Here is a 17977-nt window from a genome sequence, read left to right as displayed (position 1 = left end):
GTTAGGTGAACTATTGCAGATGTACCGGAAAATTAGAATAAACAAGTGGTGAACACATATTAATTAAAAAAAAAAAAAAAAGTGCTTCCATCCCCACCTACCCCAAATATCTCTTCCCCACCTTCCTCTCTTCCCCCCTTCCCTTCATCCACCCATCCTGTTGAGCCCGGCAGGAAAAAGTTAGAAGGAACCCACTAAGCCATTTAAAAAAAAAAAATCTGAGTGGGAAATTTTACAGGAAAGGTAGAATGTAAAAGCGTATTGTTCTGGCCTAACACAATCTGGGAAGGGAGACGAGATTGGGCTGAGAGAGAGGGGGGGAGGGAAATGGGGAGTGAGAGGGGAGGGAGTGACAGGGAAGAGAGGTAATGGGAAAGAGAGGGAGAGAGAGAATGAGAGGAGGAAATAGGGTAGTGATGTGGGAGAGAGAAAGTGGGAGGGGAGACGATGCATGAATATGAGGGAAGGGAGAAGAGAGAGGAAGTGAGGGGGGAGAAAAGAAGGGAGGTTCGTGGAGGCAGTAAGAGGGGAGGAGGAGCAGTAAAGTCATGAGAGAGAGAGAGGGGGGGAGGGAGAAAGTATGGGATGGGGGACCGGCGTTTGTTAAGGAATGGTGGATGGTAATAATATGAATATAACCAACTAATGGACGCCTGGTGGTCTTGAACAATGGTACCCAAACTGGGGGGCACGTTGCATTTTCAGGGGGGCCACGGTGCATGATTCTGTAAATAAATCTGGAGTTACTGGTGATATAATTTTATAATAATTTTCTAGAGGGAGCATTTGCGAGGATTCTTTTTTCTGTCAACATTTCTGTGCAAAGTATGTCAAGAGGCAATGCAAGGTCAGTTCGTCAGTGGTAGTGACGAATCATTTACCATAAACACTTTCGTAAAGAACTTGACGGGGTATAGCTTAAGAATGGGACGCAACCCTGGTATCAGCAAATCAGGTCTGTGTTTCGTTCAGTCTTGTGCACTGCTGTTCTCTGCAAAACGCTTTTTTTTTTTTCTATACCTGTTAAGCATCAGACTGAAAAAACATAATCGGTTAATTATACAGAAAAGGTGATTTCTTTACCGTTTCTGTGCCGCAGCCCCTGATGCCCCAATAGGTAACAAAAATACAGTTTCAGCCGTAGGCTGCCATCAAATTTTCAATTCACTTTTTGAATATTCATTTATGTGCATGCATTACATCAGGGTTTTAAATGACGAGTCGTTATGATCTGATACCCAACATGATCATTCGAGTAGTATTGCTTTGTCTGCGTTTTCAAAAAAAGATTTAAATGGGGCCACATATTAAGTCCGGAGAGGCCACAGATGTTACTGTAGTTTGTCCAGGGGAGGGGGGCACAGAACGAAAAAGTTTGGGAACCATTGGTCTAGAAGATAAAGGCCCCCCAACCAGATGTGGTCCATAAGGGATGGTTGGGGTTTATTGCTTGCGTAGACCTATTGCCACTAAGGGAAGAATGACTGGCCACTCACATCTCAAGTGTCTGGACTGGATAGCCTAGCCCCGAGCACTTCAGTTCCTGATGATGCACTATAGAATTATGAGTGGATGGCTGTGAGAGTGAATATGTGCGAGGAGTGTGAGATGGGATAATGCACTGAGTGAGTGGAGAGGGGGGAATGAGAAAAAGGAAATATGATATGGAGAGAGAGATGAGATGAGATGAGATGAGATGAAAGAATGGGAACATGAAGTTTGTATATAGGAGAGAGAAGATGTAAGTGAGATGGGCAAGGTGCTAATTTAGAAAATGTGGTCATATTCTTGCTCGCAGAAGTCTTCGTTGCACTTCCTCCTTGGTGATATATTATGCTTGATTGTCAGTATTGTTATTTTCATAGGATTTGTTTTATGTCGGGACATTTTCTGAAATTGTAATTGCCACAGAAAATGGATAAAAATAACCCGGGAGTGAGGGCGTGACTGGGGGAAAAATAAATTCCTTCGCTGTCCGCCCCTTGAGCTGTTACAGTGACACAACATTGCTCTCTTTCTCTCCCTCCCTGCCTCCCTCCCTCTGCCTCCCACCTTCACTCCTCTTTCTCCCACCTTCCTTACTTCACTCCTCCTCCTCCTTTCCCTCTTTTCCTACATCCTTTTCCATTTCCTAAGTTCCCCTTCATTTCCTCTCATCTCTCGATATCTCCTTCCCCACTCAATCGCATACCCTCCCACCCTCGTCTCCTCCTTCGTCATATCTTTTTCCACTTTCCTGAACTCTCTCTCTCTCTCTCTCTCTCTCTCTCTCTCTCTCTCTCTCTCTCTCTCTCTCTCTCTCTCTCTCTCTCTCTCTCTCTCTCTCCATTTTACTGAATTTTCTTCAGTCTCCTACTTCCCTTCTTCTCATTCAAAATCTCCCTCCACTCCATATCCTTTTGCCTCCTTTCCCTCCCCATACCCGTCCCTCTCCCTCTCACTTCTCCATCCTCCCACCCTCCCCTCCCTTCCAGCCATTCATGTCTGCACCTACCCCTCCTTCCTATTTCTGTATTCCTTCAGATTTTATATTCCCTCCTTTTCCTTTCCCTTATCTCCTTTCTACCCCCCCACTTCATTCCCTCACCATCTTCCTACTCATTATACCCTTCCTTTTTGTGCATATCCTTCCTTTCTTCCATCCCCCATTCCCCTTTCTTCCTATCTTTCTCTCCCTCCATTTTTCTTTACTCACCCTCAGTCCTCAAATTACTTCTCCCTTCTTCCCTCCTTTTATGTCTCCCGTTCGAGCCTTCCTTTTATCATTCTCTCCCTTCTTGCTTTTATTTTTCTCTCCTTCCTTTACCTTTATCTTTCCCCTTCTCCTTTTTATGTCTCCCTGTCCCTCCATCGCTTATCATGTCCTGGGGTTTCTTTTATCCTTTTCTCTCTTCCTTTCGTTAATCTTTCCCTTCCATTAATCTTTCACTTCCTTCTACGTTTTATCATTCCTCTAGCTTTTATTTTCTCTCTCCCTCCTTTCCTTCCTTTTACCTCTTCTTCCTTCATTCCTTTTATCCTCCCTCCCTCTTTCCTTTTATCTTTTCCCCTTCCTTCCTTTTATCTCCCTCTTTTATCTTCCGTTTATTCTCTCTCTCTCTCTCTCTCTCTCTCTCTCTCTCTCTCTCTCTCTCTCTCTCTCTCTCCATTTATCCTTGCCTCCCTCCTTCCATTTACCCATCTCTCCATCACTTCTTCCTTTTATCCTTCCCTTCCTCCCTTCTGCCTTTTATCCCTTCTTCCCTCCCTCCTTTTGTCCTTCCCACTCTCTTTCCTTTTATTTCTCCTTCTTCCCTTCCTTTTAAATTCCTCCCCACCATTCTTCAGTCTCTCTTCTTTTTCGTAGCATTCACATTTATCCTCTGTCCATCTCTCCTCTGTTTTGTCTCTTACTTCATATCTTCTTCCTCTTTCCCTTTCCTCTTCTCCCCTTCGATCCCTCCCCCCTTTCCTCTCTCTCTAACCCTCCTTCCCTTCTTTTCTCCCTCCTTCCCATCCCTCTTTAATAACCTCATCTCTCCCTTACCTGTCCACTAGATGGCCTCAAGAGACTATTTTAAGAGAGAGAGAGAGAGAGAGAGAGGGAGGGAGGGAGGGAGGGAGGGAGGGAGAGGGAGAAAATAGTGGTCTATTTCTCGTACAGTTGACATGTCATGTTTATATCGGGTTTATAACTCACAGAACTTAAGAAATGTGGAGGAGAGGAAAGGGATGAATGAGAGAGAGAGGGGAGGAGGAAGTAGAGACAAGGGAAGAAAATGGAGAGAGGATGAGACGGAAAGGAAAGGGTAATGGAAGAGATGAAGGATTGAAACTCGAATGGAGAGGAGTAATAGAAAAGAAGATAAACAGGAGTAGAAGGGAAAGGGAGAGACAGGAAAAATAGGGGGAGGAAGAAAAGTGAAGACATAAGAAAGGAGGAAAGGAAGTGGAGGATAGAAGAAAAGGGGTGGAGGGTAGAAGTAAAAGAAGAGGAGGAGAGACAAATTAGATATGTTACTCAGCGTTTAGAAGTAGATATTTTATCTTATACATTATTATAGTTTATGCTGCCTTTCAGTAAAGGGATTCTGAAAGAGAAAAACACAATACGATTCCGTATCGAGAGACTTAATTCATCGTTTGTGGAAAGCAGTATTAGTTTTACACTGCCTGTGGATATAATCTACAAATTCCAGTTGACAAAAATTTCAGCTGCCATTGTATGCGGGTGTCCCATCATCTCATTTTGTTTTTAATTCAATTACTTTTGTAATAGTGAAATATAGATATGACTCAGCATTTCTCATGCAAACTTGTACACAGCATCCATCAGAGTAGACTGTCACAATTTCTGTCCATCTGTCCATCTGTCTACAGCCAGAGGTCTTAATCCTGGAAGGGACATCCTTAGACAAATCGCCATCATTATATCCTGTTATTGCCATCCGACTGCCCTCTCTCCAACTCACATACCACTCAGTCATATACTTCACCATCCCAGCCTCTCAACTCATCCTCGGTCTCCCCTCCCGATTTCCTCCTCCACGACACTCGCATACACTTTCCTTATCAATCTCTCAGTCCTTATTTTCTCCAGTTGTCTGAACCATCTCAGGGTACTTCCGACGCTTTCTAACACGTACTTGCTTCGGCAGTACAAATATTAATATTGGAATAATACAAAGAAGAGTTGCATTACCTATACGCAAGGATGATACTCAAAACCACTCTCCAACACTTTCACATCAACACCACAGTGATTCTCTCTCTCTCTCTCTCTCTCTCTCACCCATGTAACTCCACATGCTCCTCTCAAATAACTCATTTCCATGTAACTCCACATGCTTCTCTCAAATAACTCATTTCCATATAACTCCACATGCTTCTCTCAAATAATTCATTTCCACCCCTTTCACTTTCCACTTGTGTCCATCCAACCAAGCTCATTTTGTACTCTCCATAGTCAGGTGAATCTACAGAAGACTGTCAGCTCACATAAGCATCATTACCCCCATCAGTCATCACCACTACACTGTAGAGCATTTATTCCAACCTGGCAAAGCTCCCTAACCTTCTTCAGCATAGTTGATGCCCTAGTGTTGTCAGACTGGAGGATTGGTTTGGTCAGTAAGCAGAAAGACTCATTTCTAACTCATAACTCAAGGTCATCTAACTGCACACTACCATGACTTAGTATTCAAGTTATGTGTGACCCAGTGCCATCAGATGTACTAACTCTAACCTTCCCTTTTTCTTTGCAGACCACGGAAGCAGCCAAAAAAGCAGCTATGTCCATCAACGCTACTGCCCCAATAATAGGCGCCCTGGAGGAGGGGGAGGGGGATGACTCTCTGAACAGCTCATATCAGGATCATTTGGGGAACATCTGTGCAGAGAGTTACAATAACACGACCATGATGGAGCCCAGCCTTACAAACTTTATCATGTATGGGGTGTTGCTGACCCCAGTGGGGCTGTTAGGAATCTGTGGCAACCTTATTTCTGTCACCATTTTGTCAAGGTAGGGACGTTTATTTTATTTCCACTGTGGTTTGAGTATGTAAGGAAGGTAGTGATATAGTTCATCCTTTATCAGACATTGGATTAGCTCAGCAAAGTCGCCTTGGGTCTCTTGATTTCATTCAACAACCATATTATTAGAGTTTATTCCACCCTCCATATACATAGGACTTTCATACTACAGTGTTGCAGTTAATAACAGTACCACCTCTCCCCTTGTGAATTTCTTGTCAAATGTGATGTAGGAGCAACTGTAAGTTATTATTGCTGTTAATAACTAAATGTTCACAATAATTCCTAAAGTCCTTTTTTGTCAGATATTCCTCCTCCTCCTCCTCCTCTGGGATTTTTTGTAATGTACCAGGGGTCACTGCTTCAGGAGGAGACTTGTGTACTTGTCCCACATGGGAGAGTTCCTTGTCTCAGTGGAGTGAATGGAGCTAAGGCCTGATTGACTGCTGCCTGCCTATAAGAGCACCAGGCAAGGCTGCCACACCACCCCTAAACATCCACACTGTGCACTGTGTTGTTTCCATGTTATGTTTACTGATGCCCCATTAACTCAACGTACTCGTTTATAATATCATGCCGTAACTGTTAGTTTATTTGATTACTGTACTTTCTCTTTCAGGTTATTCAAACGGGTAGCTTATACATAAAGTATTAAAGAATGTGACTTCCTTTCCAGTATTTCCTGTGAAATTTTCATGTCAGTTTTTCTATACTGCATGGTGGTTGTTCTCACTTCTTCCTGGAGGGTTTGGGGGTGGGGGGAGCCTTTTGTTTTACTACCCTTATCCTTCAGCATGTAGAGTTAGATCATGTAGTCATAGTCTTCTCTGTAACAAGCAACCTCGAAAGAACCATAAGGTCTGTTACTGTTTGCTTTCCTCCTCCTTCTCCTCCTCCTCCTCCTCCTCCTCTCGTCATTGGTGGCATATTCACCATCAGCAGCAGCCACCCTCCAATATGTTGTGGGAAGGATCCAGAAACAGGATAGTACAAAAGCAGAAGTGTCAGCATGATGCCCAGTAAAATGCCACACATAGAGAAAGAAAAACAGAATAGTACAAAAGCAAAATTATCATCTTGATGCCCAGTGAAATGGACCACACATATAGGATACAAATAGGATAACTTAATACAAATGTAGAACTATCAGCATGACTCCCAGTGAAATGGACCACATATATTTACTCATAATTCAAGTCTTCACAGCTCTTGGCATCGCTTCATAGGTCCAAACAGAATTTTGCTTCCTATTACCTGTACAACAGACACCATTCAGTTGACTGAATTAAATGGGGGGTAGTCCTTTTCATGTATATCTCCATTCGTTCTTTATTCATCCATATGTCTCTTGTGAGGTTTGTAGCACCAGTCATGAACAGCTATGGAGACATCACACCCATTTCTTATTCCAGCACTGATATTAAACTACTCACTCAATTATTTGTCCAATCTTACTCAAGCTTCATTACCTTCATAATACAAGTACAAGCATTCTTTTCGGCACTTTGCTGAGTCCACGCCATGTATGTACTGGTATTTAACATTTTTCATAATATTTTACTCACTTTGTTGTTTGCTCTTTCAAAATTCATAAATGCTCTAAATATCCCGTAGTCATTGTCAACTGTTGTCTCCAGCATCTGCCATATTACTGTACTTGATCAACACATCTTGGCCACTGTGGAAACCACCTTCTTATCACTTAACAAGATGTCACGACACCTGCCTTACCTGTTTCACTATTCTTTCATATACATTAGTCACAGCATTGGACAGACATATTCCGTGAAAATTTTTGCACTCACTTAGGCCCCCCTGAATTTTATACAAAAGCATAATCATAGCCTTCTTCCACTTCACCAGTACAACTCCATCCATACAGGCATTTTAGCATACAGGTAAAGCATCCACAAGCTATTCATTTCACTCTCCCCATTACATTTTGTCATTTCTGCATGTACCTCCACAATGTCTACTGGCACCAAAACATTCTCAGGAGCAGTCTTCTTTATCCATATCAATATGATTTCAGTGTGATGACATGTTTTTTTATATCATGCTTACAACCACCAGTTACATTCAGTTTGTGGTGGATGCCCACCATCCACTCACCCAGAAGAGCTGCCTTTGGGTGACTGCATACTGAGGGACAACCCAAGTGATTTCCTGTATACAAAGAAACCATTTGCTACATTAGGTGGTAACCATAAAACCAAATGACACTCACTAGTTTAGTGGATTAAAATACTCCACCAGGAATGAGCATGTAAGAGTTTATATCTGAGGGGTAGTTGGAGTATATTACACACATAATGCTGCTCATGGCAAGTGAGGCTGGTCACCTTTACCTAAAAGTCAGAACCGAGTAACCTAGGCCAGGGTTCTTATGCTTCTGGTGTGGCAAGAAAGATTTGGGTGATGGATGGCTGGAGGCCTCTTTATTAAAGAAGTTAACCAAATAATATGCTCTAGACTAGCTTTGTTCCTTTCCTGCAGACCCAAGATGCGCTCCTCAATCAACTGCTGCCTTATTGGCTTGACGACATTTGACCTGATTGTTACCACGACCTCCATCCTGATGTTCGGTTTGCCGGCCATCAGTGATTACACAAACACCATGGCGTTGTACACAAAGGAGGTCTTTCCACGAATCACCCCCTTCATCTTCCCCCTTGCCCTCATTGCACAGACGGGCTCTGTGTATTTAACTGTGACCGTGACAGTGGAGAGGTATATCGCTGTATGCCGACCACTCAAGGCACGCTCCATCTGCACGTACGGGCGAGCCAAAGTGTATGTGATGTGTGTAGCACTCTTTTCCATCATGTATAACCTGCCACGCTTTTGGGAAGTCTCCTATGAAGTGAGTAGTTTTGCCTTAATTTTACATGAAGTATTTACTGTTAGTTTTTTGTTTCAGTTACATTTACAGAGGAAATGATCAATGTTGTCATGGTCTTCAAGGTGGGTTCAGTGATTAATTATAGCCTGTACTGTAATTAATTACTGACCACTGCAGTGTGTTCCATGGGGAGGACCTCAGTCAGCCTGATGGGGCACCATCCTCATGTTGGAGCAGTTGCCCCCTGTGCTATTTTTTGCAAACGAACGAAATGGCTCTTTGTAAGTCACTTCCCTCCACCTCTCACTTGCTGGAGGTATTGAGAGGAATCCAGGCCCCAGACAAGCTATATTTGCCTGGTTTGCACCCTACACATCATAAGCAGAAGAAGAACATGTGGATCTGTTCAGTGCAATTTTTGCAATGAATGGATCCATACCACATGCATGGCACTTACAAACACTGGACAGTGCGACAGCTCATGGATGTGTGACAGGTGTAACATATCCACCAACACTTCTGTCATGCCAAATACAATTTCCTCCACAGTATAACAATGAAATGATGTGTCCTCAGCTCAAAAAAAGAATATAAAAACTTTCTTATTAGCCACAAAATAGGCACACACACACACACACACACACACACACACACACACACACACACACACACACACACACACACACACACACACACACACACACACACACACACACACACACACACACACACACACACATTGAGAACTACTCGCACATCCAGACAGACATAACATATAGCCATGGAGGAGACCTCATCACCTACATTAAAACATGTCATCGACAAAACCACAACACAGACAACAGTGACCTTTCCAGAATACCATACATATCATTTTGGGAAAGTGACTGTGTTGCCTGTGAAATATAATGCTTAATGTCAAGTCTGGTCACAAACATAGAAATTAACTTTTTTTTTTTTTTTTTTCCATATTTACATTCCCCCAGTGCTTTCCATGCCTTACTAATATACTGGAAGTACAGCCCTCAGCTCTTCCCCCTAACATAACTCTGTCATTGCTGTGGACATTAGTGTTAAAAATGCTGACTGATATGAACACAACCAAAATAACTGAGGAGATCTTGACATTGCATCACAGCTCACTAACATGTACGTTATCAGTGATACATCATTAAGATCCTGTACGTAGGTAGTGGTGACTATCATCCACTCATTTGATGTAGTGCCGCCTACTTCTTAAAGTGACTTTACATTGAGTGACAAGCCAGATGGTTACCTTACCCAGTAAACCATTTACAGTGTTGGATGGTAACCATTAAACCAGATAATGGGGCAGTGTTAATCCTGCTATGGTGCCCCTGTTAAATGGGTGGAGAGACACAAATGCAGTGGCCATCCAGGAGCCAAACCCCTACACTCTTCCCTGCATCTCACTGGTGAGGCACTGTCCACCACAAGGGAACGTCAGGTCACTGCATGGGATGCCCTGTAGAGGTGATTGCTTGCCAGTGGATGATGGGTCTCCTCAACCAGACAGACCTGCTGATGCCACTGCATGGTGGTGGAGGCAGACCACAATCACTTACACCACCTGCAGAACAAAACACAGCTTCTCTTCAGATGACTTCCCTATCATTATTACTGCAGGAATGTGCAGTGCATCTTTTAATGCAAGGCCTGGTGGGGCCAGGTTTATGATGGAAGAGTTAAGAGGAAGCATGGGACATGATTGTATTGGTGTTGTGATGAGAAGAGGTAGATTGAGATGGTTTGGGCATGTGGAGAGGATTTGGGATGTCAATTGATTGCAGAAAATGAGAAGTGTTAACATTGGAGGTAGGGTTGTAAGAGGCAGACCAAAAAAGACCTGGGATGAGGTCATAGAGTGTGACCTCAGGGATGAGGGACTGAATGGGAAGGCTGGCAGAGAGACCCCATTTGGTGACCAAGGTCTATGTGTGCAAGCATGTTGGAGCCTTTATAAATGAAACAAATGCTTTCCAAGCCCAAGCAGTCACTTGTCACTTACACAAACTGTAATTTGTGTAAGTGATGTGTGATCACTTTAGTTTAGAGTGCATTCCTGTGGTGATAATGATGGGGAAGAGAGCAGACTGGACAAAATTCACCGAAGACATAGAACAACACTTCAGCACACTGAACAACACACCTATCACTAACACTGAAAAGCACAGTACAAAGTTTATCGTTGTCAGCACAGTGAATGCCATACTCATCACTAACACTGAAAAGCACAGTATGAAATTTATCATTATACTAAATACAGTAAAGTGTCATATCCCTTGAGGCAGCAGAAGAAAAACATCCCAAGTTCTTCACCAGAGACTGCTCGCCTCATTAATCTGTGTGATACATTCAAATACAGCACCCCTTTCCCATACACACAAGACACCACAGTGAGGCTTCAACGGTTAAAAAAAAAAAAAAAAAATCAGAGCCAAAAAAAGACAAAAAGCTGGAAGGCCTTTGTAACACCACCCATCACTTTACATATCCCTCCAGGCTCTGGAAGACATTAACTGTATCGCCAATTTACAAACAAGTACAGTAAGACCTCACTATAACGGACTAATTGGGGCTGAAGCCTTTCCGAAAAGCAAAATTCCGATAAAAGCGACATCCGGACTTTTTCTGATACATCAGACATTTGTCCGGATCGCACCAACGGCTTTTAAACTGTTTTGACTACCATTGAGGTACTGTACTGTGTTATAACTTCACTACAATAATCTAGTGGTATAATATATATAATAATACTGTACTGTACACTGATAAACATGTTTTTTATTTACCTTATTGTAGTGAACATAGCTGAAGTGGTCAGGCAGTCCGGACTGCTTCTGGCTTTATCGGACCTTTTCCGATATATAGAAATTTATTCCGGTAGCTCCTCAGGTCTGCTAAAAGCCAATTCCGGAATACTGAAGTCAGTTATATCGAGGTTTTACTGTACTTCCAAGATCACACTGCCATCACCCCCATCAGCCAGCACATCCCTTCATACAAAGAACAAACACACATACTGGTGAACTATTATGCAAGCATAAGTCATCTTTCACCATGATGCAGAGTCTGCAAGATTATCTGCTCTGCATAGACCGTCCTCTCCACTGGACCACAATATAACTGCTTTCACACCAGAACCAACACACGACATTATAAGGACACACTACAATATAAATAAAATATAGATCTCTACAAGCATGGGGCCAGATGGCATTAGCAATCTGCACCTGAAACTGTTAGGACCACACAGAATCCAGGCCCTCACAAACATTTTCATTTACTCTTCCACATACTGTAGCATCCCCAGAATTTAGAAACATGTATCAGTCATCACTATACTCAAACCAAGTAAAAACCCAGCACATCCTTCCTCATACAGACCCATAACACTACTTAACACGCCATCCAAGAGTTCGTAGCTTTCATAACTTATATTCCCCGTGCTTCCTCACAACATGGCTTTAGAGCACAACACTCCATTTACAACTTACCATAGTCACGGCACATTACTCTTAGGTTGCCATTATCCTACTATGGCAATCTACCCGTCAGCAGTTCTTCCAATTTAATGTACAATATGATACCCGTGTGATTCATGTACAATATTTTTTTGTATAATAATATTCATGTATAATATATTCATGTATGATGATATGATTTGAGTATAATGTGATACGAAATCGAATGCACTGTTGACATGTAGGTTGTCAGAGTACGATAATGTCAACCTCAGAGTCATGCGCCATGACTATAATCAACTTCACACAACATGCATCTGATGGCATCAGCTCAGTGAGACCTGCAGAATATATATTTCTTACAACAGGGGACATTTAGCAAAGGCTTCATTGCCATCCCCTCCACACAAACAAATCACCAGAATCTACAACACAAACATGGCAGACAAGCACACATTACATTCTCTGATGGGGTTTCCCAGGACCCTGTTGTCTGACCTACACTCTTCAGCCTGTACATGAATGATACATCACAACTGCCCACAACCATTGCATCCCGTTGCAGATGATATTACCATAACAACTACACACCACATTGTAGACATAACTTGCTAACTGCAACAAGATTTCCTTAGTACATTTTAGGCATGGGCCAAGGACAACTGGCTGAGTTTTGCTCATGCCAAATCCACCACCCCATCTCCATTCTATACAGACATTACCATGACAACTTGTGGTTTCGTTCCTTTGGAAGTTATTTTGGAAAGATCATATTACCTCTCTTGTAAAATCTGTGTCCAAAAGATTATGTGTGCTAAGCCAACTCTGTGCCTTCTTTACCCCTGCTGAGTTGTTGACTTTATACACAGGTTTTATTCGCCCATGTAGAGTACAACGCTCGTGTGGAGAGGCTCCCCACATACGGCTCTTCTCAACAAGGTGGAGTCAGAGCCTTTTGTCCCATCAGCCCTACTCCTCATACTGATTCCCTTCAGTCTCTGTCTCATCACTGCACTGTTGCATCTTTATCTCTCTTCAGTCACTGCTTTACTGGTCATTGCTCCTCTGAACTGTCTGCTTTGCATCCCTCCACCTCTACAGCAAGCACATAGCACCCGTCTAGCAACAAACTCTCATCCCTCTTCTGTCCAATCTCTAGTGCAAAAGTTAACTTTTACTCCCAGTCCTTCATGTATGCAGCAGGTCAACACCATAATTGTCTTCATCTGTCTGTATTTCCTACTGTCTGTGACCTCCAGTCATTCAGATACATTGCATCCAGGCGTCTTGAAATGAACGGATCATGAATTCGGCTCTCTCTTATCATGTTTTTGTTTTTCTTGGAGGGAATTATCTTGTGGGCTTCTGGCCTTTTGTTCCTTCTTCCTTGCATTAAAAAAAAAAAAAAAAAATGCAGACACAGCCTGCTCATTGCAACAAGATTTTCTCAGTACACTTTAGGTACGGGTTGAGGACAACAGGCTGACTTTGCTCCTGCCGAATCCACCACCCCACTCATCTTCCTATAGATATTACCAAAACAGCTGCACACCATGTCGCAGACACAGGGAGGCGGTGGCAATGGCTCAGTCGGTAGAGAGGTGGCCTGCGGTCCTACCGGACCCAGGTTCAAATCCCCAATGGGACAGGGAACAGTTTAAGGATTTGAATTTCATGTAGAGCAGACTTTACCGATCTACCAGAAGACCCGCCGACGTGTCTTAAAAATACCCCCGCTAATACCAATACACCAGTCCTGTATGAGACAGCCCTAGCATGTATTCAGTATGGACGGTGGGTGTTAGCGCCGAAATGACACTAACACCCACTGTCCATATTGACGTGTGGAGGTGTATGATACATAGGAGGACTACTGGGCCTTGGGAGCAGGCTGTGAAGCCTGTGCTCAGAGTTGAGCACATTTAAAAAAAAAAAAAAAAAAAAAAAAAATCCTCAATACACTCTAGGCATGGTTTGAGGACAACAAGCTGACTATTGCTTCTACCAAATCCTCCTCCCATTGACTCTGGCATTGACCACTAACACTCGCAAGCACAGATACACCTCAAATATCACACTTAACAATGCACCCATGTCATATACACCCTCCACTAAGGTCCTTGCTGTGACATATGAAACTGGACTCGTCTTCAAGAATCACATAAAAAATATAAAGATATGATGCACCCACAGATTGAATGCACTTCAGACACTAAAGGGACAGACTTTGGTCGGTAAACAGAAACTCTCCCTGTTCTGCAAATAATGTATCTGATCAGTGATGTCCTATGCTTCACTGTCATGGGCACCCATCTTGTCTAATACCCACAACAACACCATGCGGACCATACAGAACAATGCTGTATGTACCATTATTAGCTGCATACATACTACTTACATAGCCCAGTTACATTCTGAAACTAAACTCCTCCCTGATAGAGAACACAGGTATTGCTATATGAGAGGCTTACAGTTCTGTGTGGCAGTCTGTGCTAACACACAACACGCCTATCATTATACTGTATGATGAGCCACACAGTACAACTAGGCACATAAAACCATCACCATGCAAGCTTTACCAAACCCATTTTCAACAACAGTCCACTTCCAGACATCCCTGTACTAACAAGGAAGAAACACTAACATACCTATGTTACACACAGGGCAATACACCTTGATCAGAGTACTGTACTACACTTCAAGCTCCCCTTCCCATGATGTCCACCCATCGGAGGTACCCTTTAATAAAGCTGACTGAATTCAGTTATGCTTAAATCAAGAAATTACCCAGCCATCTTATGGTATCAACTTAGATCTGGGTTGACTGGAATCTTAGATGGCAAGTGCCTTTTAAAGGAATAGGCCCACATAACACACAGTGCAACAATGCATGGCACATGCTACGCTGAGTCACAGACACAACATCAGCAGTGTGGGAAACATATTGAACAATGCCATAGTGATGGTTGCTTATCTGTGCTTGACAGGTCTGCCTGGTCAGGTGAACTGGGGTTATGCAATAACAACAGGAACAACTATGGGGTGAAACTCTAGTATTTTTATTTCAAGACAAGGTGACAGTGAATAATTATTGTTTTTCTCTCCATCTGCAAAGTGTATAAAATTTTGCTAAATGTTAATCTTAAATACTGAATTAGATTAATATAGTGTTTTAATATATCCTTTTGCTTGTTTTGTCTGTTGAATTCATTATGTAAATGAAGTAGTAGATACTGTATTTCCATCATTAATACTGTATTTTAGGAATAGTAGTCTGAGATTGTGAACCTGGCTAGCATGTATAGTCTTTGAGCAGGACAAGAGTAAACCAACATGACCAAGATAAAAGATCAGCCAAACACAAGCTTGCAGATCTAATTTTTTCTAACAATTTAGTCTAGCAAGGATATATTAATAAACACCCATTGCCATCATTTACTATCTTGTCCTGGGGTTCTCTTAGGTTATCTTCACAAGATTCCAAAATAAGAGTTTCTGTCTGTGGTGTTAGCTAACTTATAGTCTTACAGATGCCATTTGGCCATAATAATTTCATTTCCTTTATTATTAGACAACTTTACTGTACTCTGGTTATTTTTCTTTTGCTAAATGATTGGAGAAGTATCATAAATATTTTGCTCTGATAAATATTATATTGGCAAAATCATGAGGTGGGGTGGTTGACACCCTCTCATTTGTGCACATTCTTGACCTTCTCTCCTCACTTCCTTTTTTGTCATTACCAGGAATGCAGCCTATCCGAAGACAAGTGGCTGGTGATTGTGGTGCCCTCAGCCTTACGTATGGATGCCTACTATGTGCAGATTTACATAATGTGGATGTACCTTTTCGTCATGTACCTCTTCCCATTCCTCAGCCTCATTGTATTCAATTATTTTATCTACAAGGAGGTTAGTAATTACACACATGTGTGCTGGAAGCACAGGAGGTTTAATATGTGTGTGTATGTTTGTGTGTGTGTGTGTGTGTGTGTGCAGATGATGAGGTCCTAAGAGGTATAGTTGGAGACTTGAATGGTGAATGAATGTGTGCCTGGCTTCCTTTGTCTGGCCCATTTTATGGGTGTACTTTGACAGTTTTCCCTCTGTTATGTATTCTCTTTTTGCTTTCTGGACCTTACCTCATCCCATCATTAGGTGTAGAGCTCCCACTTCCCAGCATTTACAGTGCAAGCATGGCCTGACAGCTTCAGTTGCACAGGAGGGAGGGAAAGGAGAAGTAGGCCACTGAGACCTCCCTTTCTTGTAGTCCTACCTTAGCACATGTATTGGATCTCCCCACACCATTCATTATTGGGAATCAGGATGATGATGATTGATAATGATGATGATATTTTGCTGTTAATGAACATCAAGTATCTCTTGCCTTGCTAGTATTTTAGTGTCTCATTCTTTTTATCAGAGACAGACAGACAGAGACAGAGCATTAGTGTAGATTTATTCTGATTTGGAGTTTGGAGGAGATTCTACTAAGACTAAAACCATTGTCATGGGAAGTGAGCTGAGACAGTTTCTTGTATATAATCTTTCCCACGGTAGACATAATGTCAAATTAGGTAGAACGAGGATGTGAAAAATAACTTTATTACTTACAGCCATGTCTGGTACCATCACATCGTCATGTTGGCACTCGTATTAAGAGCTAAGCACACTACATCAAATAAATTTACATTTTCCTTGTTTTTGAAATAACAGTATATTCAATCTAAAGACTATTTTGGGTGTCATTGTAAGTTTATTTTTATATTTCTTCTGGATTTCCTGAATTGTTCAGGGTATGAAAACATTAGATATCCATCCCCAACACACCTTAAAGGGGGATATATCCCCCCATTCCCCCAGGATCTGTGTCCATGAAAGAGAGAGAGAGAGAGAGAGAGAGAGAGAGAAAGACTTACAGACAGACAGACAGACAGAGACAGACAGAAGACAGATAAACAGACAGACAGAGACATGTACAACTGATTATTCATTCCATACTTCCCTAATTCATTTTTATTTATGTAAATTCTTATGCATTACTTGATGATATATGCAACCAGAAATTGAAGCTAAGTGGTTATTTTCAGGTACGAGCAGCTAACCACGAACGGCAGCAGCTGAGTCGATTGCAAAGGAAGGAGATTGGTCTGGCAGTGATGTTGTTGGTGGTTGTCTCAGTGTTCTTTGTCTGCAACCTGCTGGCTTTTATTGTAAATGTTCTGGAGTTAATGGATACAAACACGGTCATGGATGAACTCACAATAACTAGTAACTTCCTTGTCACCATCAACTCTTCTGTCAACTTCATTATTTACTGCATCTTTGGCCAGAAGTTCCGAAGACTTTTCCTCAAGATGTTCTGTGCTGGCTTCTGTGGTGCTGGGATTGGAAGGGAGTTAGCAGGACAAGATTCAGGGGCATTTGGGAACAGTGTCTATGGTGAATCCCGCACTTTGACCAATGGTAGGACCCAGACCTTCCGCCTGTCTTCCTGGAATGGATCACACCAGAGTGAGAGAGGAGGTGGAGGGAGAGTCTTGCACCATCCTAATGAACTCCCTCACCATGGTCACCTTCATCACAACCACAACCACCATCACCACCAAGGATTTTCCTGGAGAACATCAAGATATACCAGTGTGCCCCTTGGGGACTCAGCAGACTCTTCTTCTCGCACCTCTGGCTCACTCTTCAATTCCTCAAGATCCCAGAGCCTTCTACCCCAGCGGACACCTTCAGAGAATGTCCATGTGCTTTGAGCAACAAGATGTAATTAAACTTTACACCCTGCTGCCTCTGGGGTTTGTTCATACTTGTAATCTATGGAAACTACCAGTAGGGCCATATTATACCTACCTGATATTAGTTTCCGGTCTCTCTAAGAGAGAAACTATTACACTTAATCATTTCAGTATGTGATCCCCCCTCTAGTATTCTGGGTGAACTGAGTGTACAGATGTCCCTGATGGGCATATATCTCACATGCATTTCCCAGTGTATACATATCAGTTGTGGGGCTTCCTACTGGATAAAGAGAGGAGCAAGAAGTACAGACTCTTGTGCTAATCACAAAAAGCTAACTCTTAATATGAATGGCAATCCCCTTTAAAAATACTGATAGTTCAGTTTTGCAA

General features: G+C 42.4%; 1 protein-coding gene and 1 non-coding gene across 2 annotated transcripts in view; both read left to right on the top strand.

The window, feature by feature from the left end:
* LOC145394105 (FMRFamide receptor-like) overlaps positions 1-17611 on the top strand; it is a 379045-nt gene extending 361434 nt beyond the window's left edge. The window contains exons 5-8 of the mRNA XM_080268084.1: positions 5244-5503; positions 8011-8377; positions 15588-15752; positions 16931-17611. Of these exons, the coding sequence (XP_080124210.1) occupies positions 5271-5503; positions 8011-8377; positions 15588-15752; positions 16931-17602 (1437 nt within the window). The 5' untranslated portion in view covers positions 5244-5270 and the 3' untranslated portion in view covers positions 17603-17611. The remainder of the gene's footprint in view (positions 1-5243; positions 5504-8010; positions 8378-15587; positions 15753-16930) is intronic.
* LOC145394288 (U6 spliceosomal RNA) lies at positions 4622-4723 on the top strand. Its single transcript, XR_013896361.1, has one exon. It is a non-coding gene; the product is annotated as a U6 spliceosomal RNA (small nuclear RNA).
* Positions 17612-17977: the final 366 nt, after the last annotated feature.

The sequence above is a fragment of the Coenobita brevimanus genome, chromosome 26, assembly GCF_032717465.1.
Source record: "Coenobita brevimanus isolate Jiangsu-jjx chromosome 26, ASM3271746v2, whole genome shotgun sequence".
Lineage (NCBI taxonomy): Eukaryota > Metazoa > Arthropoda > Malacostraca > Decapoda > Coenobitidae > Coenobita > Coenobita brevimanus.
This window is presented reverse-complemented; position numbering and strand designations above follow the sequence as displayed.